At 29.7% G+C, this 17,739-nt stretch overlaps 1 protein-coding gene across 1 annotated transcript; it reads right to left on the bottom strand.

The window, feature by feature from the left end:
- Positions 1–82: 82 nt before the first annotated feature.
- On the bottom strand, positions 83–6,358 carry LOC108904362 (androgen-dependent TFPI-regulating protein-like). Its single transcript, XM_018706882.1, has 4 exons — positions 6,281–6,358; positions 5,021–5,199; positions 1,325–1,680; positions 83–954 (listed from the first exon to the last, which is right to left on the bottom strand). The coding sequence occupies exons 2-4, from the start codon at positions 5,189–5,191 to the stop codon at positions 759–761; spliced, it is 723 nt and encodes a 240-aa protein (XP_018562398.1). The 5' UTR covers positions 5,192–5,199; positions 6,281–6,358; the 3' UTR covers positions 83–758.
- Between the last annotated feature and the right edge of the window lie 11,381 nt (positions 6,359–17,739).

Raw genomic sequence — 17,739 nt, forward strand, 5'->3', positions numbered from 1 at the left:
ACATTAAAACTGGTACTTTATCATGGTTTTTTCAGGTTTTTCAAAAATCACTCTTTAGGAAACTCTATATTTATTTGTGGTATATAACAATTGACAATAAAGAAAAGTCAATTATAAAAATAATTAAAAATTAACACATTTAGGTACTAGCAAAGACTTACACGACAATTTTTAAATAAATTGCAATAATAAATAACTGTATAGTGGTTCATAACATTGTACATACTGTAACTGCAGAGTGAGGCAACTTACATGACCACTTAAAAGTCCTTATACCAAATTTGTAGATTTTTAATTTTCATTAAAATCTACTTCCAACTATCTTGAACATATTTTATAGGAATTATTTTTTTATTTTGATATACGCCACTGGACGCCAACAGATTCTTAAGGTCAAATTGCCAAAATCCCAGGACCGTATTGGGAAAAATGATCATTTTTTGGGTCTACCTACATAAATAAATATTTGCAAGTACGGTCCTGGAATTTTAAAATTCTGTTGATCTTCAGCGGTCCACATCAGAAGTAAATTAATTCCCAAAAATGGTTTAAAAGCTACAGTGAAAATAAATTTTAGTGACAGTTCAAAGATCACCTTTCCAAATACTTTTTTAACCCAGAACTCGGTAAAGCGGTCATACATCACTGGCCTAAGTCGCATTTCTCTGCCATTGCAGTACCTATGTAATGTAATACTTAATTTAAATTACTGTTCTATTCTACTAGAAGTGTCTTTAGGAAACACAAATATGTATTGATTATTGATTCTTAACTTTTTTTTGAAGCGTAGTGCGTATCAATTTATGCTTAAGGCTCTGTATTTTTATTCCGGCCTTCATAATCATAACAGTAAACAAATAATTAGAACACATAAAGGCAATCCTTTCAGGCCAACTGAAAATATAAAAGAGTCCGTAAATCCATTTCCCAGAGCTGAAGTAAACACAAAGGAATCTGGAAAACAAATAACTAAATCAAAATTCAAAGGGCAAAAAGGTTTATTAATATTAATCGAGTGTTAATTAGAAGTGATTATTATTGTTTTAATTGCATGGATTATGTTGATTATTTTTAGAAAATAATTAACTGTTTACGTAATTACGAAATTTTTATCATTTTTATTTACTATTAATTGTTTTTAAATTTTAAATACCTACTACACTGATAGAAAGCCTCCAACTAGTTTCGAATTCATATAGCCCCCAAATAGCAATTTGGTATACAATGGATGAACATATTATCAAAAAGAAATTAAAGTTACCTGCATATCAAAACTAATTATATGAGGCAAATATTATGTAAAAAATAATAATTTATAACTTACGTCGTGTTGTAAATTGTCGAGAGTATAGTTAAACCAATGAAAGCTGATTTAAAGGTAGGTAGAAGTTGATTGACTATGAGAACTTCTATAACTAAAAATACCACTATATTGGTGTGTAAACAATGATTCAGCCACTCAGGAACATATTCATCCAGAACCTCCGGAAGGACCCATTCTCTGTTTATGGAATAAACGCTCCAAAACATCGCAGATACGAAGAGAGAACATGGGAAAACGAGACTTGTGAAAATGTAGCCTTTATACAGTTGTATCTTCCCTTCAAGATTTGATTGCCTCGTAAAAATATGTAGTATATCGTACAACATGGCCAATAAAAAGTAAAGAGTTTGAATTACCTAAAAATATACATTATAAATTTAAATTTTTCATATTTGTAGTTTCTATGGCATTAAATACACAAATTTATCTTTGTCTAACTAAAATCTACACAAATTATCACTTAAGCTATTAAGCAGGAACACAATAATTTTTATGGTTTTTAATAAACCATATTTTCTTTAAGTCACGATTTGGTAAAGTGTGTGAGAGATAGATAACTTTTCTGCATTTTTAACTACCTTTACTAAGTCATGACATGATGCAGGCACGAATTCAAACATGATTTAAAGGTGATTTATGTATGTTTCTATTATACAGGGTGATTCCCAAATGGTGACCAAAAATGAAACCTCGTATTCTTTGGTGAATTTTAAGGGGAGTTTTTCATATAAAGTTTTTATCTAGGACGCTTCGTGACAGGATGTAAAATTTCAAAAAATATTTTAAATTATTTTAATTAATTTAAAGGCTAGTAAGTGAAATGATTTGAAATTGGGCATATGTATTTATGTAAACATTGTATAAAATCTGAGGGCTTTTCATTTTATATTTTCGTTACTAAAAAAATTTCGGGCTCGTGTTCGTGGAAATGGAGGTATTTTTGAGTAATTACTCAAATAAAATCATTAAAATGATGACTAATGTTATTAATTTCTTTATTCGAATAAATAACCGAACGATTACTGCTTGTCATGTCATTTAAATAAAAGTGTTTTCAGTTGGTTTTTTAAGTTTTACTTGAAAATCAGGCTTTTTTCCGAAAAACATAAGAGAGTAGTAATTTGTAGACAATTGAAAGACGAATCCGAAAATATCATGGTTGTTACCGTAAAGCAATGACTACTATTTTATTTAGAAAATTTTGCCACCGATACCTTGTATCTCCGCTACTGGAGCATGAAAATTTTAGCAAAAGCCTTCAGATTTTGAACAATGTTTACATAAATACAAGTGGCCAATTTCAAATTATTTCACTTACTAGTTTTTAAATTATTTAAAAAAATTAAAAATATTTTTTGAAGTTTAACTCCCTGTATATTTTTAACGAAGCGTCCTAGACTTCCCTTAAAATTCACCAAAGAATACGCGGTTTCATTTTTAGGCACCATTTATAAATCACCCTGTATTTACAGGAATCAGGAATACCTACATGGGCATAATAAATATGTATATCATCAAATAAAAAAAAACGCTTCCATTAAAAGATTCATTTTCTCTCAACTGCCAGTAAATCTCATGACATTTATTAAATCAATTAATTAATTAATTAATTAATTTCATTAATTACAGCTTGACCAAACCTATCTTGTCCGTGAGAAGAAAATCGCAGGAATCCTTTAATAGTAGACCGTCTGAGCTAAAATTTTACGTATTTATTTAATGAAGGTTTTACAGGGTGATTTAAAAAATCGCTGACAGACTCCTATGTTAGAAAATATATACAAAATTAAGGGAAAAGGTCTTAATAATTAATTTTGTCAGAATTAAATAACGTAAACAAGAATCAACGAAACTTAATGGGTGTAAATATAACAATAAAAATTACATATTTGGATATATTAAAAATAATTATGATAGTAGGTGTTGGAAGTAACTACCTATTGATCCTCCAGGCCAAGGATCTTCTTCTCTCAAAAATGCCGGATAGGTATATTATGAACTATTTGAAAGGCCTGTTGTATTCATTCGTTGCCTTAGTGCATCAATTGTATTTATTATTATGTAAACCAGCTCCTTAATATAGCCCCAAGTCAAGAAAGTTCATGTCCGCTGAACGAGCGGGTCACCGGATTGGACTACCGCGGCCAATCCACCGTAGGAGATATGTCAGATTAAAGTAATTCCTAACTTGTCGAGTGAAGTGTGTTACTGCACCGTCGCAGTCGTACTAAATCCGAATATTCATCCGCACATGCAATCTATTTACTAGAGGAAAGGGTCCTGAGAGCAATTAAAAATAATAATATATTAAATACCCGACAAATTTTTGAAAATTTAGTTCTTTTTAATATGTCCAAATATATAATTTTCATTATTATATTTACACGAATTAATTAACTTTCGTTGATTCTTGTTAGGTTAGTGTTTATTCTGACAAAATTAATTCTAACTTGAATTACACAAAAACTGCAAGAGACCAATTTAATATATATTTGGACACCACACGGAAATTGTGCCCCTTTAACAAAATTAGCATTGCGTAGAAAATAGGTATATTTAAAGAAGTGCCACATTGGCCCGCTACGCCACTGTTACCCATAAACTATTGAGTAGTACATCAAATAAATTGTCTTTAGATGCTAACTTCACGTAGAAAACTTGAAATAAAAATGTTAAGGCATTGGAATTACCGAAAATAATGTATCATTTTTAAAAAACTTTAACCCCCTGTGTACCGTTAAGGAAGTAATTGTGAGCTCATGTTTCTTAGCAATTTTTGCCTTAAATTTTATCATGTACTTTCTGCCTTGTCAACTCTTTCTAGCTCTTTTCCTAAAAAAATTAGTACATCGCCATTTTGTACGTATCACAAATTTAAATAAATATATGGTGCACAATTTCACGACTTTGTGCATTTTACAGTTCACAAGTGATTTAAATTTCATAGTTTAAACAATTTTTTCTCAGACTGCACCGATATTCACCGTTCGTAGTTCGGACAGAGAATGAGCTCCGGTGCTAGTCTGGTAACTTTGTCATTTGCGCATCTGAAACAAGAAACATGCGGACAGGATAAATTTGGCGAAGTTGTACTCCATAAAGACACTATAGTAGGAACATTTCGAAGAAAATAATAAAACATTGCCTGTCAAGGGATCCAGTGCAGTACGGTTTTAAGGGATTTAGAAATTGAATTATTTCTTTATGCATTATGAAAGGATGAAGGAATCAGGTCACGTCTGGCTCCCTGTTCCTACAAAAATTTCTTTATTCTCATAAACTATTTATTTTAAATGTAATTTATTATAAATCCAATTTGTTTTTTAAACTCCACATATGTACTACATTTCACCTCTGTTGTTTACTTGTTTTTTTTTGGAGGCGGTCTCTGATTTACGACCAAGCTCGCCAGGTTAGTATTTGACGTATAACCGACCACCTCGTACACTCGATGCACCTGAGCGACTACAGCTACTACCAGAACACAGTGCGTATGAAGCGGTATTATTAAATTATTAAATTTGAAATGGTTCATCTTACGCGTCCTAAAAATGATGACACGATTTTCCTTTGATAAAAGACCGACAATTTTTTGCTCTACTTTGCATCGAATACGATCCTACTTATATGTAGTAATTAAATTAAATTAAGCTCAACTTTATTTTCCCTTAGCTAACAAAATTTATTGTTACTTACCATATTCCAGGATGTAAAGTAAACGGGTGCGAATCTTTCCATATTCAAGACCCTTTCATCAATAACTTGACTTAAGTCCTTCGGTTTGTTAGAGTAGAAAATGGCATAAATGTGATGGATACATACGGCAACATGAAAAAAGGGGCCAAGAATGTCCCTGACTCGTGTCATTTTTTAATCTGTGTAACAAAAATTGAATCAGGGATAAAGCATCGAAATGTTTGGCAAAATTTGAACATGTCTATAGATGTCCTCAGTATCAATTAGTATACAGAGTATTTCAAAATATCGTACCACAAATGGAATAATAGAATATTAAAAAATGAGACGTTTTTTTCCTGTGAAGTCTACCTATGAGTCTATCGCTTCTTGTTTTACTTCTTATGGAAATTGATACATAAGTGATCGAAAATATTTAGATCTATGAGAGAAAAAACCCTTTTATTAGATGAAAGTAAAACAGTTTATTTAAATAATTGTTAATATGATTATAGCAAATACCCTGTGTGCTATTATCGTCTATGTATATCTGATATTTTTTTTCTAACGTAAACATTTGTCGATGGGATAAGTTAAATAATAATGTGCCTTGTTAAATATAAATAAAAATTATCTATACAGTGTGTCTATACAAAGCCCTATTTTTCGAAAATCAAATTAATGACATATAAATTCTGTAGAAAATGTTATGTACCGCTATTTAATATTTTCATATACCTAATATTATTACCTTTCAGTTGGTGTAATTTATATTGTTTAATTTTACAATATTGATATTGATGCGTATGAAATTAAAAATAATAATTCAGTTAAAAATCTTCAATCTATCAAATCAAAACATTTAAACACAAAATTTACTAAAATTAATTTTATTCTTTAATTTAGGGATTACAGGGGTTTCAATTTTTAACTTTAGTGATGTTAATCTGAAACAGATTTTTCTATACCAGCTTCTAAAACTTACAAGTAAATTAAAAATCGCAATGCAAATACATACTTACATTTTTAATTGTAACTGAAAAATTTATATAACTATTAACTGTTACTGGAAATATAAATCACAGGGAAATACTTTAAAATTTAAGTTTTGCCTGTACGCAATGTCAATGCCTACTTAAAAATAGTCTCAAAATATATTTTTTTTCCAACCGACCTTTGCAATTAACGTTTTTCATTTAAATATAGGTCCATAAACATATTTTGGAAAATGATTCATTCAACAGATTTGTATTAAAGCTATTATTTTAATTAAGGGCATACCTTTAGACCTCCACATAAAACGAAAATATAAATAACCAATTTCAAACGAGTGGCTCTGTATACATGCACAGTGATACTGAAAAAAATATACAAGTAAACTAATCGAATGTTTGTTTATTTATTCATGGCTCTTTTACATTTCAAACCGCGTGCGCGAGTTATGTATCAATAAATTGAATTATGTTATATATATATGTAAGTGTAAGTTTTTTTGTACAGTGTCTGACCTGTCTGTCTGTCGGTCGCTTGTCTATTGAAGTATATAAATAAGATAGTATTAAAGCTATTTTTGTGGTTTTTAGAATAAGAACTCACATTGACATATTTTACTTCGCCGAATAACCTAGAACAATGTTTAGTTTTCACAAGCTGAATTGCAGAATAATTTTCTGAAGTAAATTGTTGATTTAAAATATTTTAGCTTTTTTGTGTTTTATGTACCTATTTATATTACGTATGAATTGTTTACATTTACAGGAATAAAAAACAATGTGTATTTATTACATTGACAATCTTTTAAATTTTAAGGCGGTTTTGACAAAAGTATCCATAAATTGTAATTAAATTAAATTTGTATCTGTTCTCCATAATTTTGTGATAATATAGAAACTTTTTAAGGGATTTATATGAAATTTTCTTTTGTTTTCTTACATAATTTGTTTAATTTTCGAAGTTTTTGTTAAATTTAGATATAGATAATACAATGACAATATTTCCAGGATATTGTTGTTAGGAATTTATTTTTTTGTAAACACCACAATCTGATTTTATTTTTAACTAATGAAATATCATTAATTACACAGGTCAACAAGGATCAAGAAACAGACACACTAATATGCATTTCCGAAGGATTTTGGTGCGCTGAATCCGAATCTGCCCGCAGAATTGCTCTATCACGTCAGATTTTTGAGATATCCTAACCTAAATGTTTAAAGATACTCAAGTTACGTAAACAAAAACATTCCCATCCTTAGATACTAATGCCTACTTTCAATGTGTTTATTTCTCAAGCCCAACGACCCTTAGCTCATAAATTAAAATGCTTATATACAGGTATATTGTAGCACTAAGCTTAAGAGAGACTTTTAGTTTTTAATCTGATTTGATACAGAATAGATGTGCTATCTGAATAAGTGAATAAACAATATTATCTTTTAATTATTAAAGTGTTTTAGTTCTACCCATAATGCCAACACTAAATGTGCAAAAAACTCTGTTTTTCGTCATATTTGAGGTTATGTAGTAATGCCATCTATTCCTTTTCAAAAAAAATACATATAATTTAAAAGTACAATGCTCCCTCTTTCGAATGATGTTGACTGCTCAAATATCTTTTTTTTTTCGTTGAGATATCACATGCTGAAATTTCTAAGTTTATCAGTTTCTTAATACCTATGCGAAAATCTAAAGGATCCCTTAGACGTCAAACAGTTGATTGCAGTTCAGAAACTTCATACTCAGAAACCTTCAATACATACGAACTCAAACTCACAAACTCCAAATCCACAAACCCACAAACCCCAAACCCACAATCCCTAAACCCACAAACCCCAATTCCACAAAACCCGAACCTACAAACTCCAAGCTTACAAACCCCAAGCCCAATAACTCTAAACCCACAAACCGTATGGGTAAGAAGTTTCTGAAACTGAGAAACTTAAAAATTTCAACATGTGATATCTCAACGAAAAAAAAAGATATTTGAGCAAACTCAACGGCATTCGAAGGAGGGAGCCTTGTACTTTTAGATGCAATGTATTAGTTTTTTGAAAAAGAATAGATGGCATTACTACATAACCTCAAATATGACGAAAAACAGTGTTTTTTGCACTTTTAGGTTAGGATATCTCAAAAACCTGACGTGATAGAGCAATTCTGCTGCCAGATTCGGATTCAGCGCAAATAAAACCTTCAGAAATATATATTCAAGTTTCTAATTCCAAAAAAAAAATTTAATTTTGTTGGTCTGTGTTATATATCATAAACGAACAATATCGTATTACACCAATAACCAATAAACAACTAAAATCATTTATCAATATCATCCCACAATAGCGTTAAAAGTTTATTTCGCCTAATACGAAAACAAATCATGCTTTCAAGGCACCTACAGATTAGTAGGTCACCCTTTGCCGTAGTAAAACATTTGAAAATAGTTTTTTTTATTCATAAACCTAGTGATTCTACTAAACATGGTTTGTATTTAATTTAGTTATATTTGCCAATTATCATCTTGTAATTTATTTTTGCTACTTAAGTATTTAGTGAATAGACCAATTTCAACTACATACATCAAAACTTATCATTAAATAATCTGTTGTAAAAAAATTAAGGAAGCAAATAAACAAACAAAAACTAAAAATTCAGTTATTAAAAAATACGTCGTTTTGCAAACGAAAATAGATCCATTATCAAAATGCAAATTAATTGAGGCATGTATATTTCTTAACTTTTAATCATTTGCTTTTTTAGTGAGATTTTAAGGCAAAAATAATTTTAAAAATACATTTTTAACATTTTTCAGATGTGTTATATTCAGATATGCTATATTTCGAAATGAACAGAGAATAATATATCATATCAAAAAATGGAATATTATAGAGAAACAAATAAGAATTTAGGTTTTTAATTCATATTAGGTAAAGATCATGACGAAAAATATTTAATAAAGGAGAAATATTTTCTTTAAAAATAAAATGCTAATTTGTTTGCTAATTTGCTAATGTTTAATGCTAATAATGTTTGCTTTTATAAAACTCTTTATATACCAGTTGATTAAAAAGGAATGGCATATCATACTTTATTCAATTCACATTACCCTTGGTTAAACCTTGAATTACCTACCATTAATTATGACTGAACTTTTTCGATTATTTTATTTATTTAAAGATATTGATTTATAATTTTAACTATACTATGCTGATCTCTGCCATTAATTATTTATAATAATTCATGGATTATTTCCTCGAAAATATTTTCATGCATTTACTTTGTAAAATTGATACACCTAAATACCTAATAGATATTGAAATAATAGCGGTGTTGTGAATTAGCAAAAGCTAATGCGCAACATTATCAATAAAAAATAAAGTATTTCTAATAACACCAACACTGGTAGCAAAATCTTGCACAATACACTTATACAAGACTGCTGTGTACCTACTGCTGAAATCAGCATCAGGTTTACTGCAAGATTCATTGTGCAATTGTCTTGATCAAAGCTTTCAATGTATTTGATTCAGGGCACTTGAGCACAAAGGGGTAAATCAAAGCAAGTGACTATGTTGCAGACTTACATTAGAATTAAGTAAGACATATTGTAGTTGACTTATACTAATTCACCCCTTTGGACTCAAGTTCTTTTGGTTAAGTCTGATGCAAGTATTGTAAAAGTATCTTGCATAAGAAACGATATAAATTTCAGCAATAGACACAGAACAATCTGACACAATTTGGCTATTTCAAGTAAACTTGAAACAACATGTATTAGAATTGCACACGATTGTGCTACCAGGGAAGTACGTCTTTTCATAATCTCATCTTAAATTTCTTCTTCCAAAGACATTAATGTGGATTACTTTACAGTCTACACTATGGATTTATATCTCCTGTTATTCACTTATTCACTCAGTTGCAGTTGTTTCAATCCGAATTGTTGACCGAACTTTTTCTGTAATATGTAACACATTTCTCTTTTTTTCTTCAATTCTTATTTTATCCATCCTTGCGATTGTTTCTATTTTCTGAAAAATTTTCTCAGGTACCTTATTATTTTACGTGCGTAATTTGTACAGGATAGTCTTACTTGTATTCAATTTATTAAATAAAGATTATCTGATAATATTCCAAATATTTAAAAGTTCGCTAAACTTAAAAGAAAGTATTGAAAAATTCAAATCTACAAATAGGTCTTAAGCATAACAGTGGAATGCATATTTTTTACGCATAACTGCATTAATTATAGCATTTAAAGAGTTGCTGAAATTGTTTGTAGTTCTGTAAGATGAGAATATATTTATGGCGATTTTTAGTAAAATATAGTCCATACAATTATTTTTCCTTGTTGATTAATTTTATTAAAATAAAAAATATTGTGGATTCTACTAGGGGCAATAAGATATATATTTTTAAATGCGATGTTTTGTTGAAGTAACATTTATTGATATACTTTCATGATAATTTATATTTATTTATTAATTAATGTAAATCCGGGATCTAAAAAGAATGTCAACAAGGTTATCACTAAGAATTTTATTTTTAATTTTATCTGGATTCACATATTTCTTGTAAACCGGATATGCACCTACATAAATTATATATATAAGAAAATATGATATATGTATTTATCTTTACTTACGATACCCATATACTATAACTTCAGATCGGTATAAAAAATGTACTTTTATGACAGGACTATTAGTTCATGTAAAGGCACATATTATCGTAATTGATATTTATCTTAACTGCAAAAATGTAAGACGTAAGACAGCCATCAGTATTAAGTTCTCGATCATTTAAAATGAGCCTTATATAAAGTATATTTAAAAAAAGGATGAAATGAGAAATGAGTTAATATAAAGTATGGCTACTAAAAGCCTAAACGTTCTTGCAATATTTTTAATTAACGTTCCTATTTAAAACAACAAACAAAGTACTATAATTTTTTTATGGAAAAGAGGGGAACTTCAAACGACAAAAAATTTAAAAAAATAGAGCTATTATGTGTTTCTTGCCCTTAAACAATGCTATGAGTATACATAATGGACAACGATGTGAAGAATTAAAAATGTACTATTTCATGATTTCAGTATAGAAATTAGCAATGAAAATGATATTACATTATACTCTAGTACAAGGGTCGGCAACTGGCGGACCGCGGTCCAGATCCGGACCGCGGAAGGTAAAATACTGGACCGCCAAAAATTTTTTGAAAATATAAATTACTCAAATAAATTATTTAAAAAATATTTTTTTACGTTTGAGTGCCACCCTTATCATTTTTTCTAGTATTTTACAATTGTGACTGATTTGAGTTCTTAATGCAAATGAAAATAAAAAATTTGTAAGAAATATGAATTTTTTTCTGGACCTCGTTAAAAAATTTCAAAAGTATCCGGACCCCACCTAAAATTATTTCCGACCTCTGCTCTAGTACCTCTATCACTAAATATATTAATAGTTCATACAGTATATATTATAATAAAATACACACGTGAATAGGACAGAAGATGGAAGAATTCGCTTGTCCAATAGATTTCTGTTTCGATCTCGATTTCGATGATAGCAGAGGACTACAAATGTAATTAGAAGGTGGGGGAAGAAATTGCAATACTACCTATGTAAGTTTCCTCTTCTAAAACTTGCGTTTTATGCTTGCTTATCTGTCTGTTATTTATAATGCCCTAACAATGTTATATTGAGTATTTCAATCAATATAAATATTTAGGGAATCATTTGAAATATATGTATCACTGTGTATCTATAAAATATGTATCAGATTACACAAGTAGCAAATTACATAAATAAATAGTTATAGGTAATATCTTAAATATTATATATAGATCATCAGCAACTGCAGTACCTAGGTATAAGTTAATACCTTAAGCATGGGCGTATAGCTACAATTTTTGCCCAGGCCTGCAGGCTCTGTTGAGGTCTCAAAAAAAAGCTCGCTCTTTGATTCGATTCTACCGATATGACAAAGATGATAATATGATAATATTAGTTTTTTTTTCTGGGATGGGCCGGGGATACCCCTGCCCCTCCCTAGCTACGCCCATGCCAATAAATATACCCAATTTTGTAAATGAACGTAATAAAGTAAAAACAGTAGCTACATTGTGGAAAACGATTGTTACAGATGTTTTCAAAAACAAATGGACAAATTGTTTTCTGTTTGCCAACAAATAGAGCAACCAAAAAAAGTTCGGGAAGAGCTGAAATGTACATAGTATCTGAAAAATGTGTTAAAAAAAAGAAATAAAAGGAGAAGATGCACAAACTTTAAGGGAAGATTCTTCAAATAAAAATAAGCAATAAGTTTTTGTAAATCTTGGTTTTGGTGATACACCCTTTCTCGAGACATGGGCCTTCATAAAAAAAAATCTTTAGATATTTCGGGAATGCGTAATAATAGCTTCAAAAAATTTTATATGGTACGTATTAGCTTTAGTACTTACAGAACTATGCTAGTGATCCTGCATTTCAGTTGTCAGTGTCATGGAGGAAAACCAATACCACCCCAAAGTTCTATTACTTTTTTCATTTATTCATGCTAGGAATAATATTAGACTACGTTTGAATATTTATGTTTAATTTATATTTATTTGTTATTATTTTTGTGTATCAACATTACTCCTATTATTCAAAAGCCTCCTTAAAGTTTTCCAGTTCTTCGAAAGGCAACCATGTATAGCTAATAAAAAATTACCTATACCTAGTTCTTTCCTGCCGAATTAGGAATATAATTTCTTATTTTATACATATAGATCGGTAATTGTTTTAACTAACAACGGTTCTAACAATATTGCTCTTATACTCTTTCTCCCGTCATATTCCTTTTACTGTTATACTAATCATATCAGTAGGAATATTGGTAAAAGAACGCTTTGTACAAGCATTGAATATACTGAATGAGTCCTAATTAGATGTAAAAAAATATCCAAAACTACTCCTGACTAAAACAATGTAATAAATAATAATAAAACTAGATAAATCTCAATACCAAAATACGTCCTCAATAAGTTAAGGGCAAGATTTTTTTTTACGTTTGTACAATAACTTCGTTATTTTTTAAGATATTTCAATGAAATTTGGTTTTAGGTTTTACTTGCTAAAACACAGAGGTCGCTATGAACACATTTAACTTCTGTTTTTTTGTATCCTTTTTTTTTGTTAGAGATTTTGACAAAAGTAGATGGTTTTTGGAGCGTCACTTTATTTATTGTATCCTTAAAACATTTTTGGAAAACAGGGTTTGAGATATCTTCGGCTAATTGCTTTTGTTTTAATCATATGCAACTTTGATTAAATTTTCTTCATTTAATTATGACTTACCCTGTACCTATACAGTTTATAAAGTTGTGCAATTACTTGCACGAGAAATATCCCTGGTTACATTTCCAAGAATCGTTCTTGTTAAGTAAGAGAAAACTAGATATGTACATACCTAATGGTTTTTTTAACGGCAATAATTTTTATTACTAAAGGCGCTAATTTTTAAGGATGTGCTAAGGGCTTAAAACGAACATCTAGACCTTCTAAATTTTAAACGAGTTCATTAAACTTTAGTTTTTCTTATGGGATGCCGTATTAGATTTCCACATTTTTAAACAAATTTGTATAATGATTACTAATGAGAAATATGGAAAATTGTGAAATTTTAGTTTAACAATGGATGCATGAATTTAATAAATATAGAACTATATTTCGTGTACTTACTGTAATTATTTTCCTGCATTAGTTTCCTTCTCTTGGGACTTATTATTACGTATTTTATATTTTATTATATTTTCATAATTTGTCAGACTATACCTACTTCCAGTGATCGAGAAACGGACACCTACACACGGGAACGCGTGTTTTTAAAATTGACGAATCATACAACTCTTTCCTGCTGTGGATGAATTTTCATTAAAATAAGTTCTATTATTCGTTAATTTAAATCACGCGTTTCTGTTTGTATATTCGTCGGGTAGTAACTTGTCAAAATATTCAAAACTTAAATACATTTCATTACAGGGCGGTCACATATTATTTAAGAACTTCTAAATTAGAAGAGATGTAGAGTAAATTAAATTATAAAAAAGTTACCATATTTCGTGCCATTTAGGATTACTAAATAAAATTGAAGGTATATATCTAAATCGTATCATACTTCTGAAAATTGGAAATTTTTACTTCTTCTTTTACTGTTTTTTGTTTCTATAAACAGTGTAATTAAATATTAACACTCCGCCTCTATCCAATGGAATATCCCACTTATTTTTATCAAAAAAATTTGACGTTGTTATGGGCAATATTTTGGATGATCCTAGATTATCTATGCATTGGACGCAAAAAACAATTATTACTTCAATGATGTATTATTAAAGTCATCTATCTTCATAACAAATATAAAAAACTGAACTTCGTGACTTGTCAAAAAATCCTATGAACAAAACTAATGAATATATCTCTTTATTTTGTTGTAAAAGCGAACCATTTTCGATTTATTACCATTTTTAATTTTCATTAGCATCACCAAACATTACAAAATGTAAAATAACTCAAGAACTTAAAGTTCATGAAATTATTTTACTAGAAATTCAGGTTTAAATACAAACCAATTGTGACTAGTCTGAAATGGATCAGTCACGAAATTTTGCTTTTTTGTTAGACGCAGCGAGGGGTATAGCCCAGAAAAAAATTGCGCCAATTAGTTTCTTGGACTTTTCATGATTCTATTGTATTAAAAATCATAGTATTTAGAAAAACAAGCACATGAACTTTTTTGTGTAACACCAGTAACTCCTAAGTTATATTAAAGTAAAAAAAATAATACTTAAATTAAAAATGGTTAGTGTTTTCGAAATGAGACATATTTTTTCTTGGAAACACCATAAAGCAGTGAGTAGTGACATTTTCGAAAGCTCCATTGGTGTCGAATTTCCAGGGTTTTTAAAGGAAGTACCTATCTCTGCCACTGGTATAAGTATTTATAGAATTACTGTGTTGATGGACGATATTTAACTACAAGCAGACTATCCTTTCCAAAAAAAAAAAATGCAGTTAAAATAAGAATCTAGAAAAATAAATTACTTCACTTAAGGGGTATAACGCCACTTTAGAGGTTGGAAAAAAGGTTGGTTGGATTTTCGGGAATTTTCAAGGAAAAATCGATACAATTGTGTTAGGAACAAAAAGGCTTTATTGTACATGTTTTCAGGTAAAATTGTGAATTTTTTCAAACGATAAAATATTAATAATAATTATTATTGATTTGTTAATTAATCAAAATACTCCTACGACAGTTCCCTGCCTGTTATTGTGAAACACTACAAAATTTGAAGTCGATTTGTTGAAAACTTTTCGAGTTATGTTTCCGACTAGTTAAAAAAGTGGTTTCTTGAAAAATGTTTTTAAAGTATTTGTTCCCGTTCAGCATAAGAAATTGGTTATACACCTTTAGTCAGCAATTCCTGCACCATATAAATGGCCGGATGGTAACCTTGGATTTGACATTGACCTTAGAAGGTCAACTTCAAGGTCACGTGAAGGTCAAATTTAATTTTTTAAATGGGAATCTCTATTTTTGACCCCGGATTCGGAAAGAGCGCAAAATTTTACATTTACGTAGGTACTTTATTAAGGCTCTCCTTTGAATGACCTTTAAACGTTTTTTCACAAAGTATTTTAGATTACGCATCTGAATATCTCGTCAGGAAAGCCACCAATCTGAAAATAACCATTACAAAATTTGTTGGATTCGGAGGGGGACATCGGTCCTTCAATTTGACCATGACGAAGAGGAGCCTTAAGTACCTATCTAAACGTAAACGAATGACCTTCAAGGTCACTATCAAGGTCAAATTAAATATCACCTTCCAATGTCCTCCTGCGGACCCAATAACTTTCGTAAGGGTTATTTTCGGATTGGTGGCTTCCCTGACTAGATATTCATCAGGTGCGTAATTTAAAATAGGACACACTGTATATTGACAACTTTTCTTCAACATCTTTTCAGCTTTATCTGAGACTCAATCTGGCATCCACAATAGTTAACTATCGCGCGCATTATCACGAGTTAATAAGCACTCCTGCAACGCGCTGCAAGTGGTTGCGCTCGACCTTGAAAAAGCTCGCATTTCCGTTTCTCCCTCTACCTAAAACTTTTTCCTGCAATCTAGAGTTTTGAAAAAATCGATTTTTGGACAAACGGTTTAACAATTATGTGAAGAAAATAGGAAAAAAGTTTTAGGTAGGGGAAAAATCGGGAACACAATTTTTTTCGAAAAGGAGCACAACCACTTGCAGCACACTGTAGGAGTGCTTATTATAGTTAATTTAGTTGCTTGCCATCATCTGCAACTGCCATTTTAAATCCAAATCGTTTGAAAAAATTCACAATACTACTTGAAAACATGTACAATAAAGCCCGTTAGTACCCGACACTATATGTTACATCGATTTTTTTTTCCAACCTCTAGAGTGGCGTTATAAAAATTTACATTATATTCAAAATGTTCTCTGTATTTTTAATATCAAAAAAATATAATATAATTTAGCGCTTACTTTTTGGAAAGGGAAAGAAATACAAATGCAGCAGTAAGAGTAACAGTTTTTAATAATTTTATGTGATAAAACATATTACAGGACGATTTTCAAACTTTTCATAACAAAATGGTAAGATTTGCAAATGTTTAAGTAATGGCTAAATTAACTACTGTACAAAACAAATTAAAATATTACTTAAATTAACTTAAAATTAATATGTTAGTGATATTATCCTCAGTCAGTCCAGCGACCAATAAGAGAGACTGTCAAATAATAAAAACAAAACACTTTTGTAAAGTTACTATGACATAATAGTGGGTTAAAGTTAATAAAATGATAAGATAAATGAATTGTAAAATATTCTGCATTCAATAAGGATAAAAATACATTACTAGAATGAAATTGAAGCCGTTACCTATCAAAAACGGTAAATTTACAAAATATATCCAATGACTTAATTATAACCATCACTCGTCAATTTTAAGATTAATTTTAGATACCGTTTATGACAAGAGACAAAAATTTATAACAGCAATTGTGATCAATTATACAAATATTTTTAAAAGAAGTTCAATTTTATTGGAGATAATTTCAACTGAAAATCATAATTTTTGGAGTTCAAATCAATAACATCACAAGAACATTCAGACGTATAGTCCATTAAATGATTTTGTAAGTCTTCCAGACATTTCATAAGAAAAAATTATTTTAAGAATAGATTAATCGCAATACTTTTCTATTTGAATCAAAATCAATAATAAAATCATACATTTAATTCCGATCTGAAACATTTTGTACTAATCAAAAATTACATGTTACAATATATTTACGTCACTAAAAAAGGAAATCAGTTTTCGTTTGACTCTCTCTTATTATCTTTTGAGAGCTTTTTCATTGGTTTCATAAGTTTCACTATCAGATAAATTGAAGTAACTGTTGACGCTTGCCAAAAATGTTGTCGTTTGTAGGCTGTCAGAATCCAGAGGATTCGACACCGTCACATCCGACCACAATTACGCATTTATTAATAACATTATTATAATAGTATAAGTAACAAACTGCCTGTCTTTGAGGTACACTTTCTTGTGTTGACTGCACTGCCTCGTAGCTGCAGATGGCTTAAATTTTCCTAAAACTGTGGTAATATCAACAATTAGACAGACCTCTTGTCCTGTATGGCTTTTTTATATCATAAAAAATATTAA

The sequence above is a fragment of the Anoplophora glabripennis genome, unplaced genomic scaffold, assembly GCF_000390285.2.
Source record: "Anoplophora glabripennis isolate ALB-LARVAE unplaced genomic scaffold, Agla_2.0 scaffold141, whole genome shotgun sequence".
Lineage (NCBI taxonomy): Eukaryota > Metazoa > Arthropoda > Insecta > Coleoptera > Cerambycidae > Anoplophora > Anoplophora glabripennis.

Excerpts from the sequence above, each read along its gene's own strand:
- LOC108904362 (XM_018706882.1), bottom strand. The coding sequence starts at position 5,191 with ATGACACGAGTCAGGGACATTCTTGGCCCCTTTTTTCATGTTGCCGTA. Across the intron at positions 1,681-5,020 it reads ACTTTACATCCTGGAATATG|GTAATTCAAACTCTTTACTT; the intron begins GTAAGTAACAAT and ends GTATATTTTTAG. Across the intron at positions 955-1,324 it reads TCGACAATTTACAACACGAC|ATTCCTTTGTGTTTACTTCA; the intron begins GTAAGTTATAAA and ends TTTGTTTTCCAG.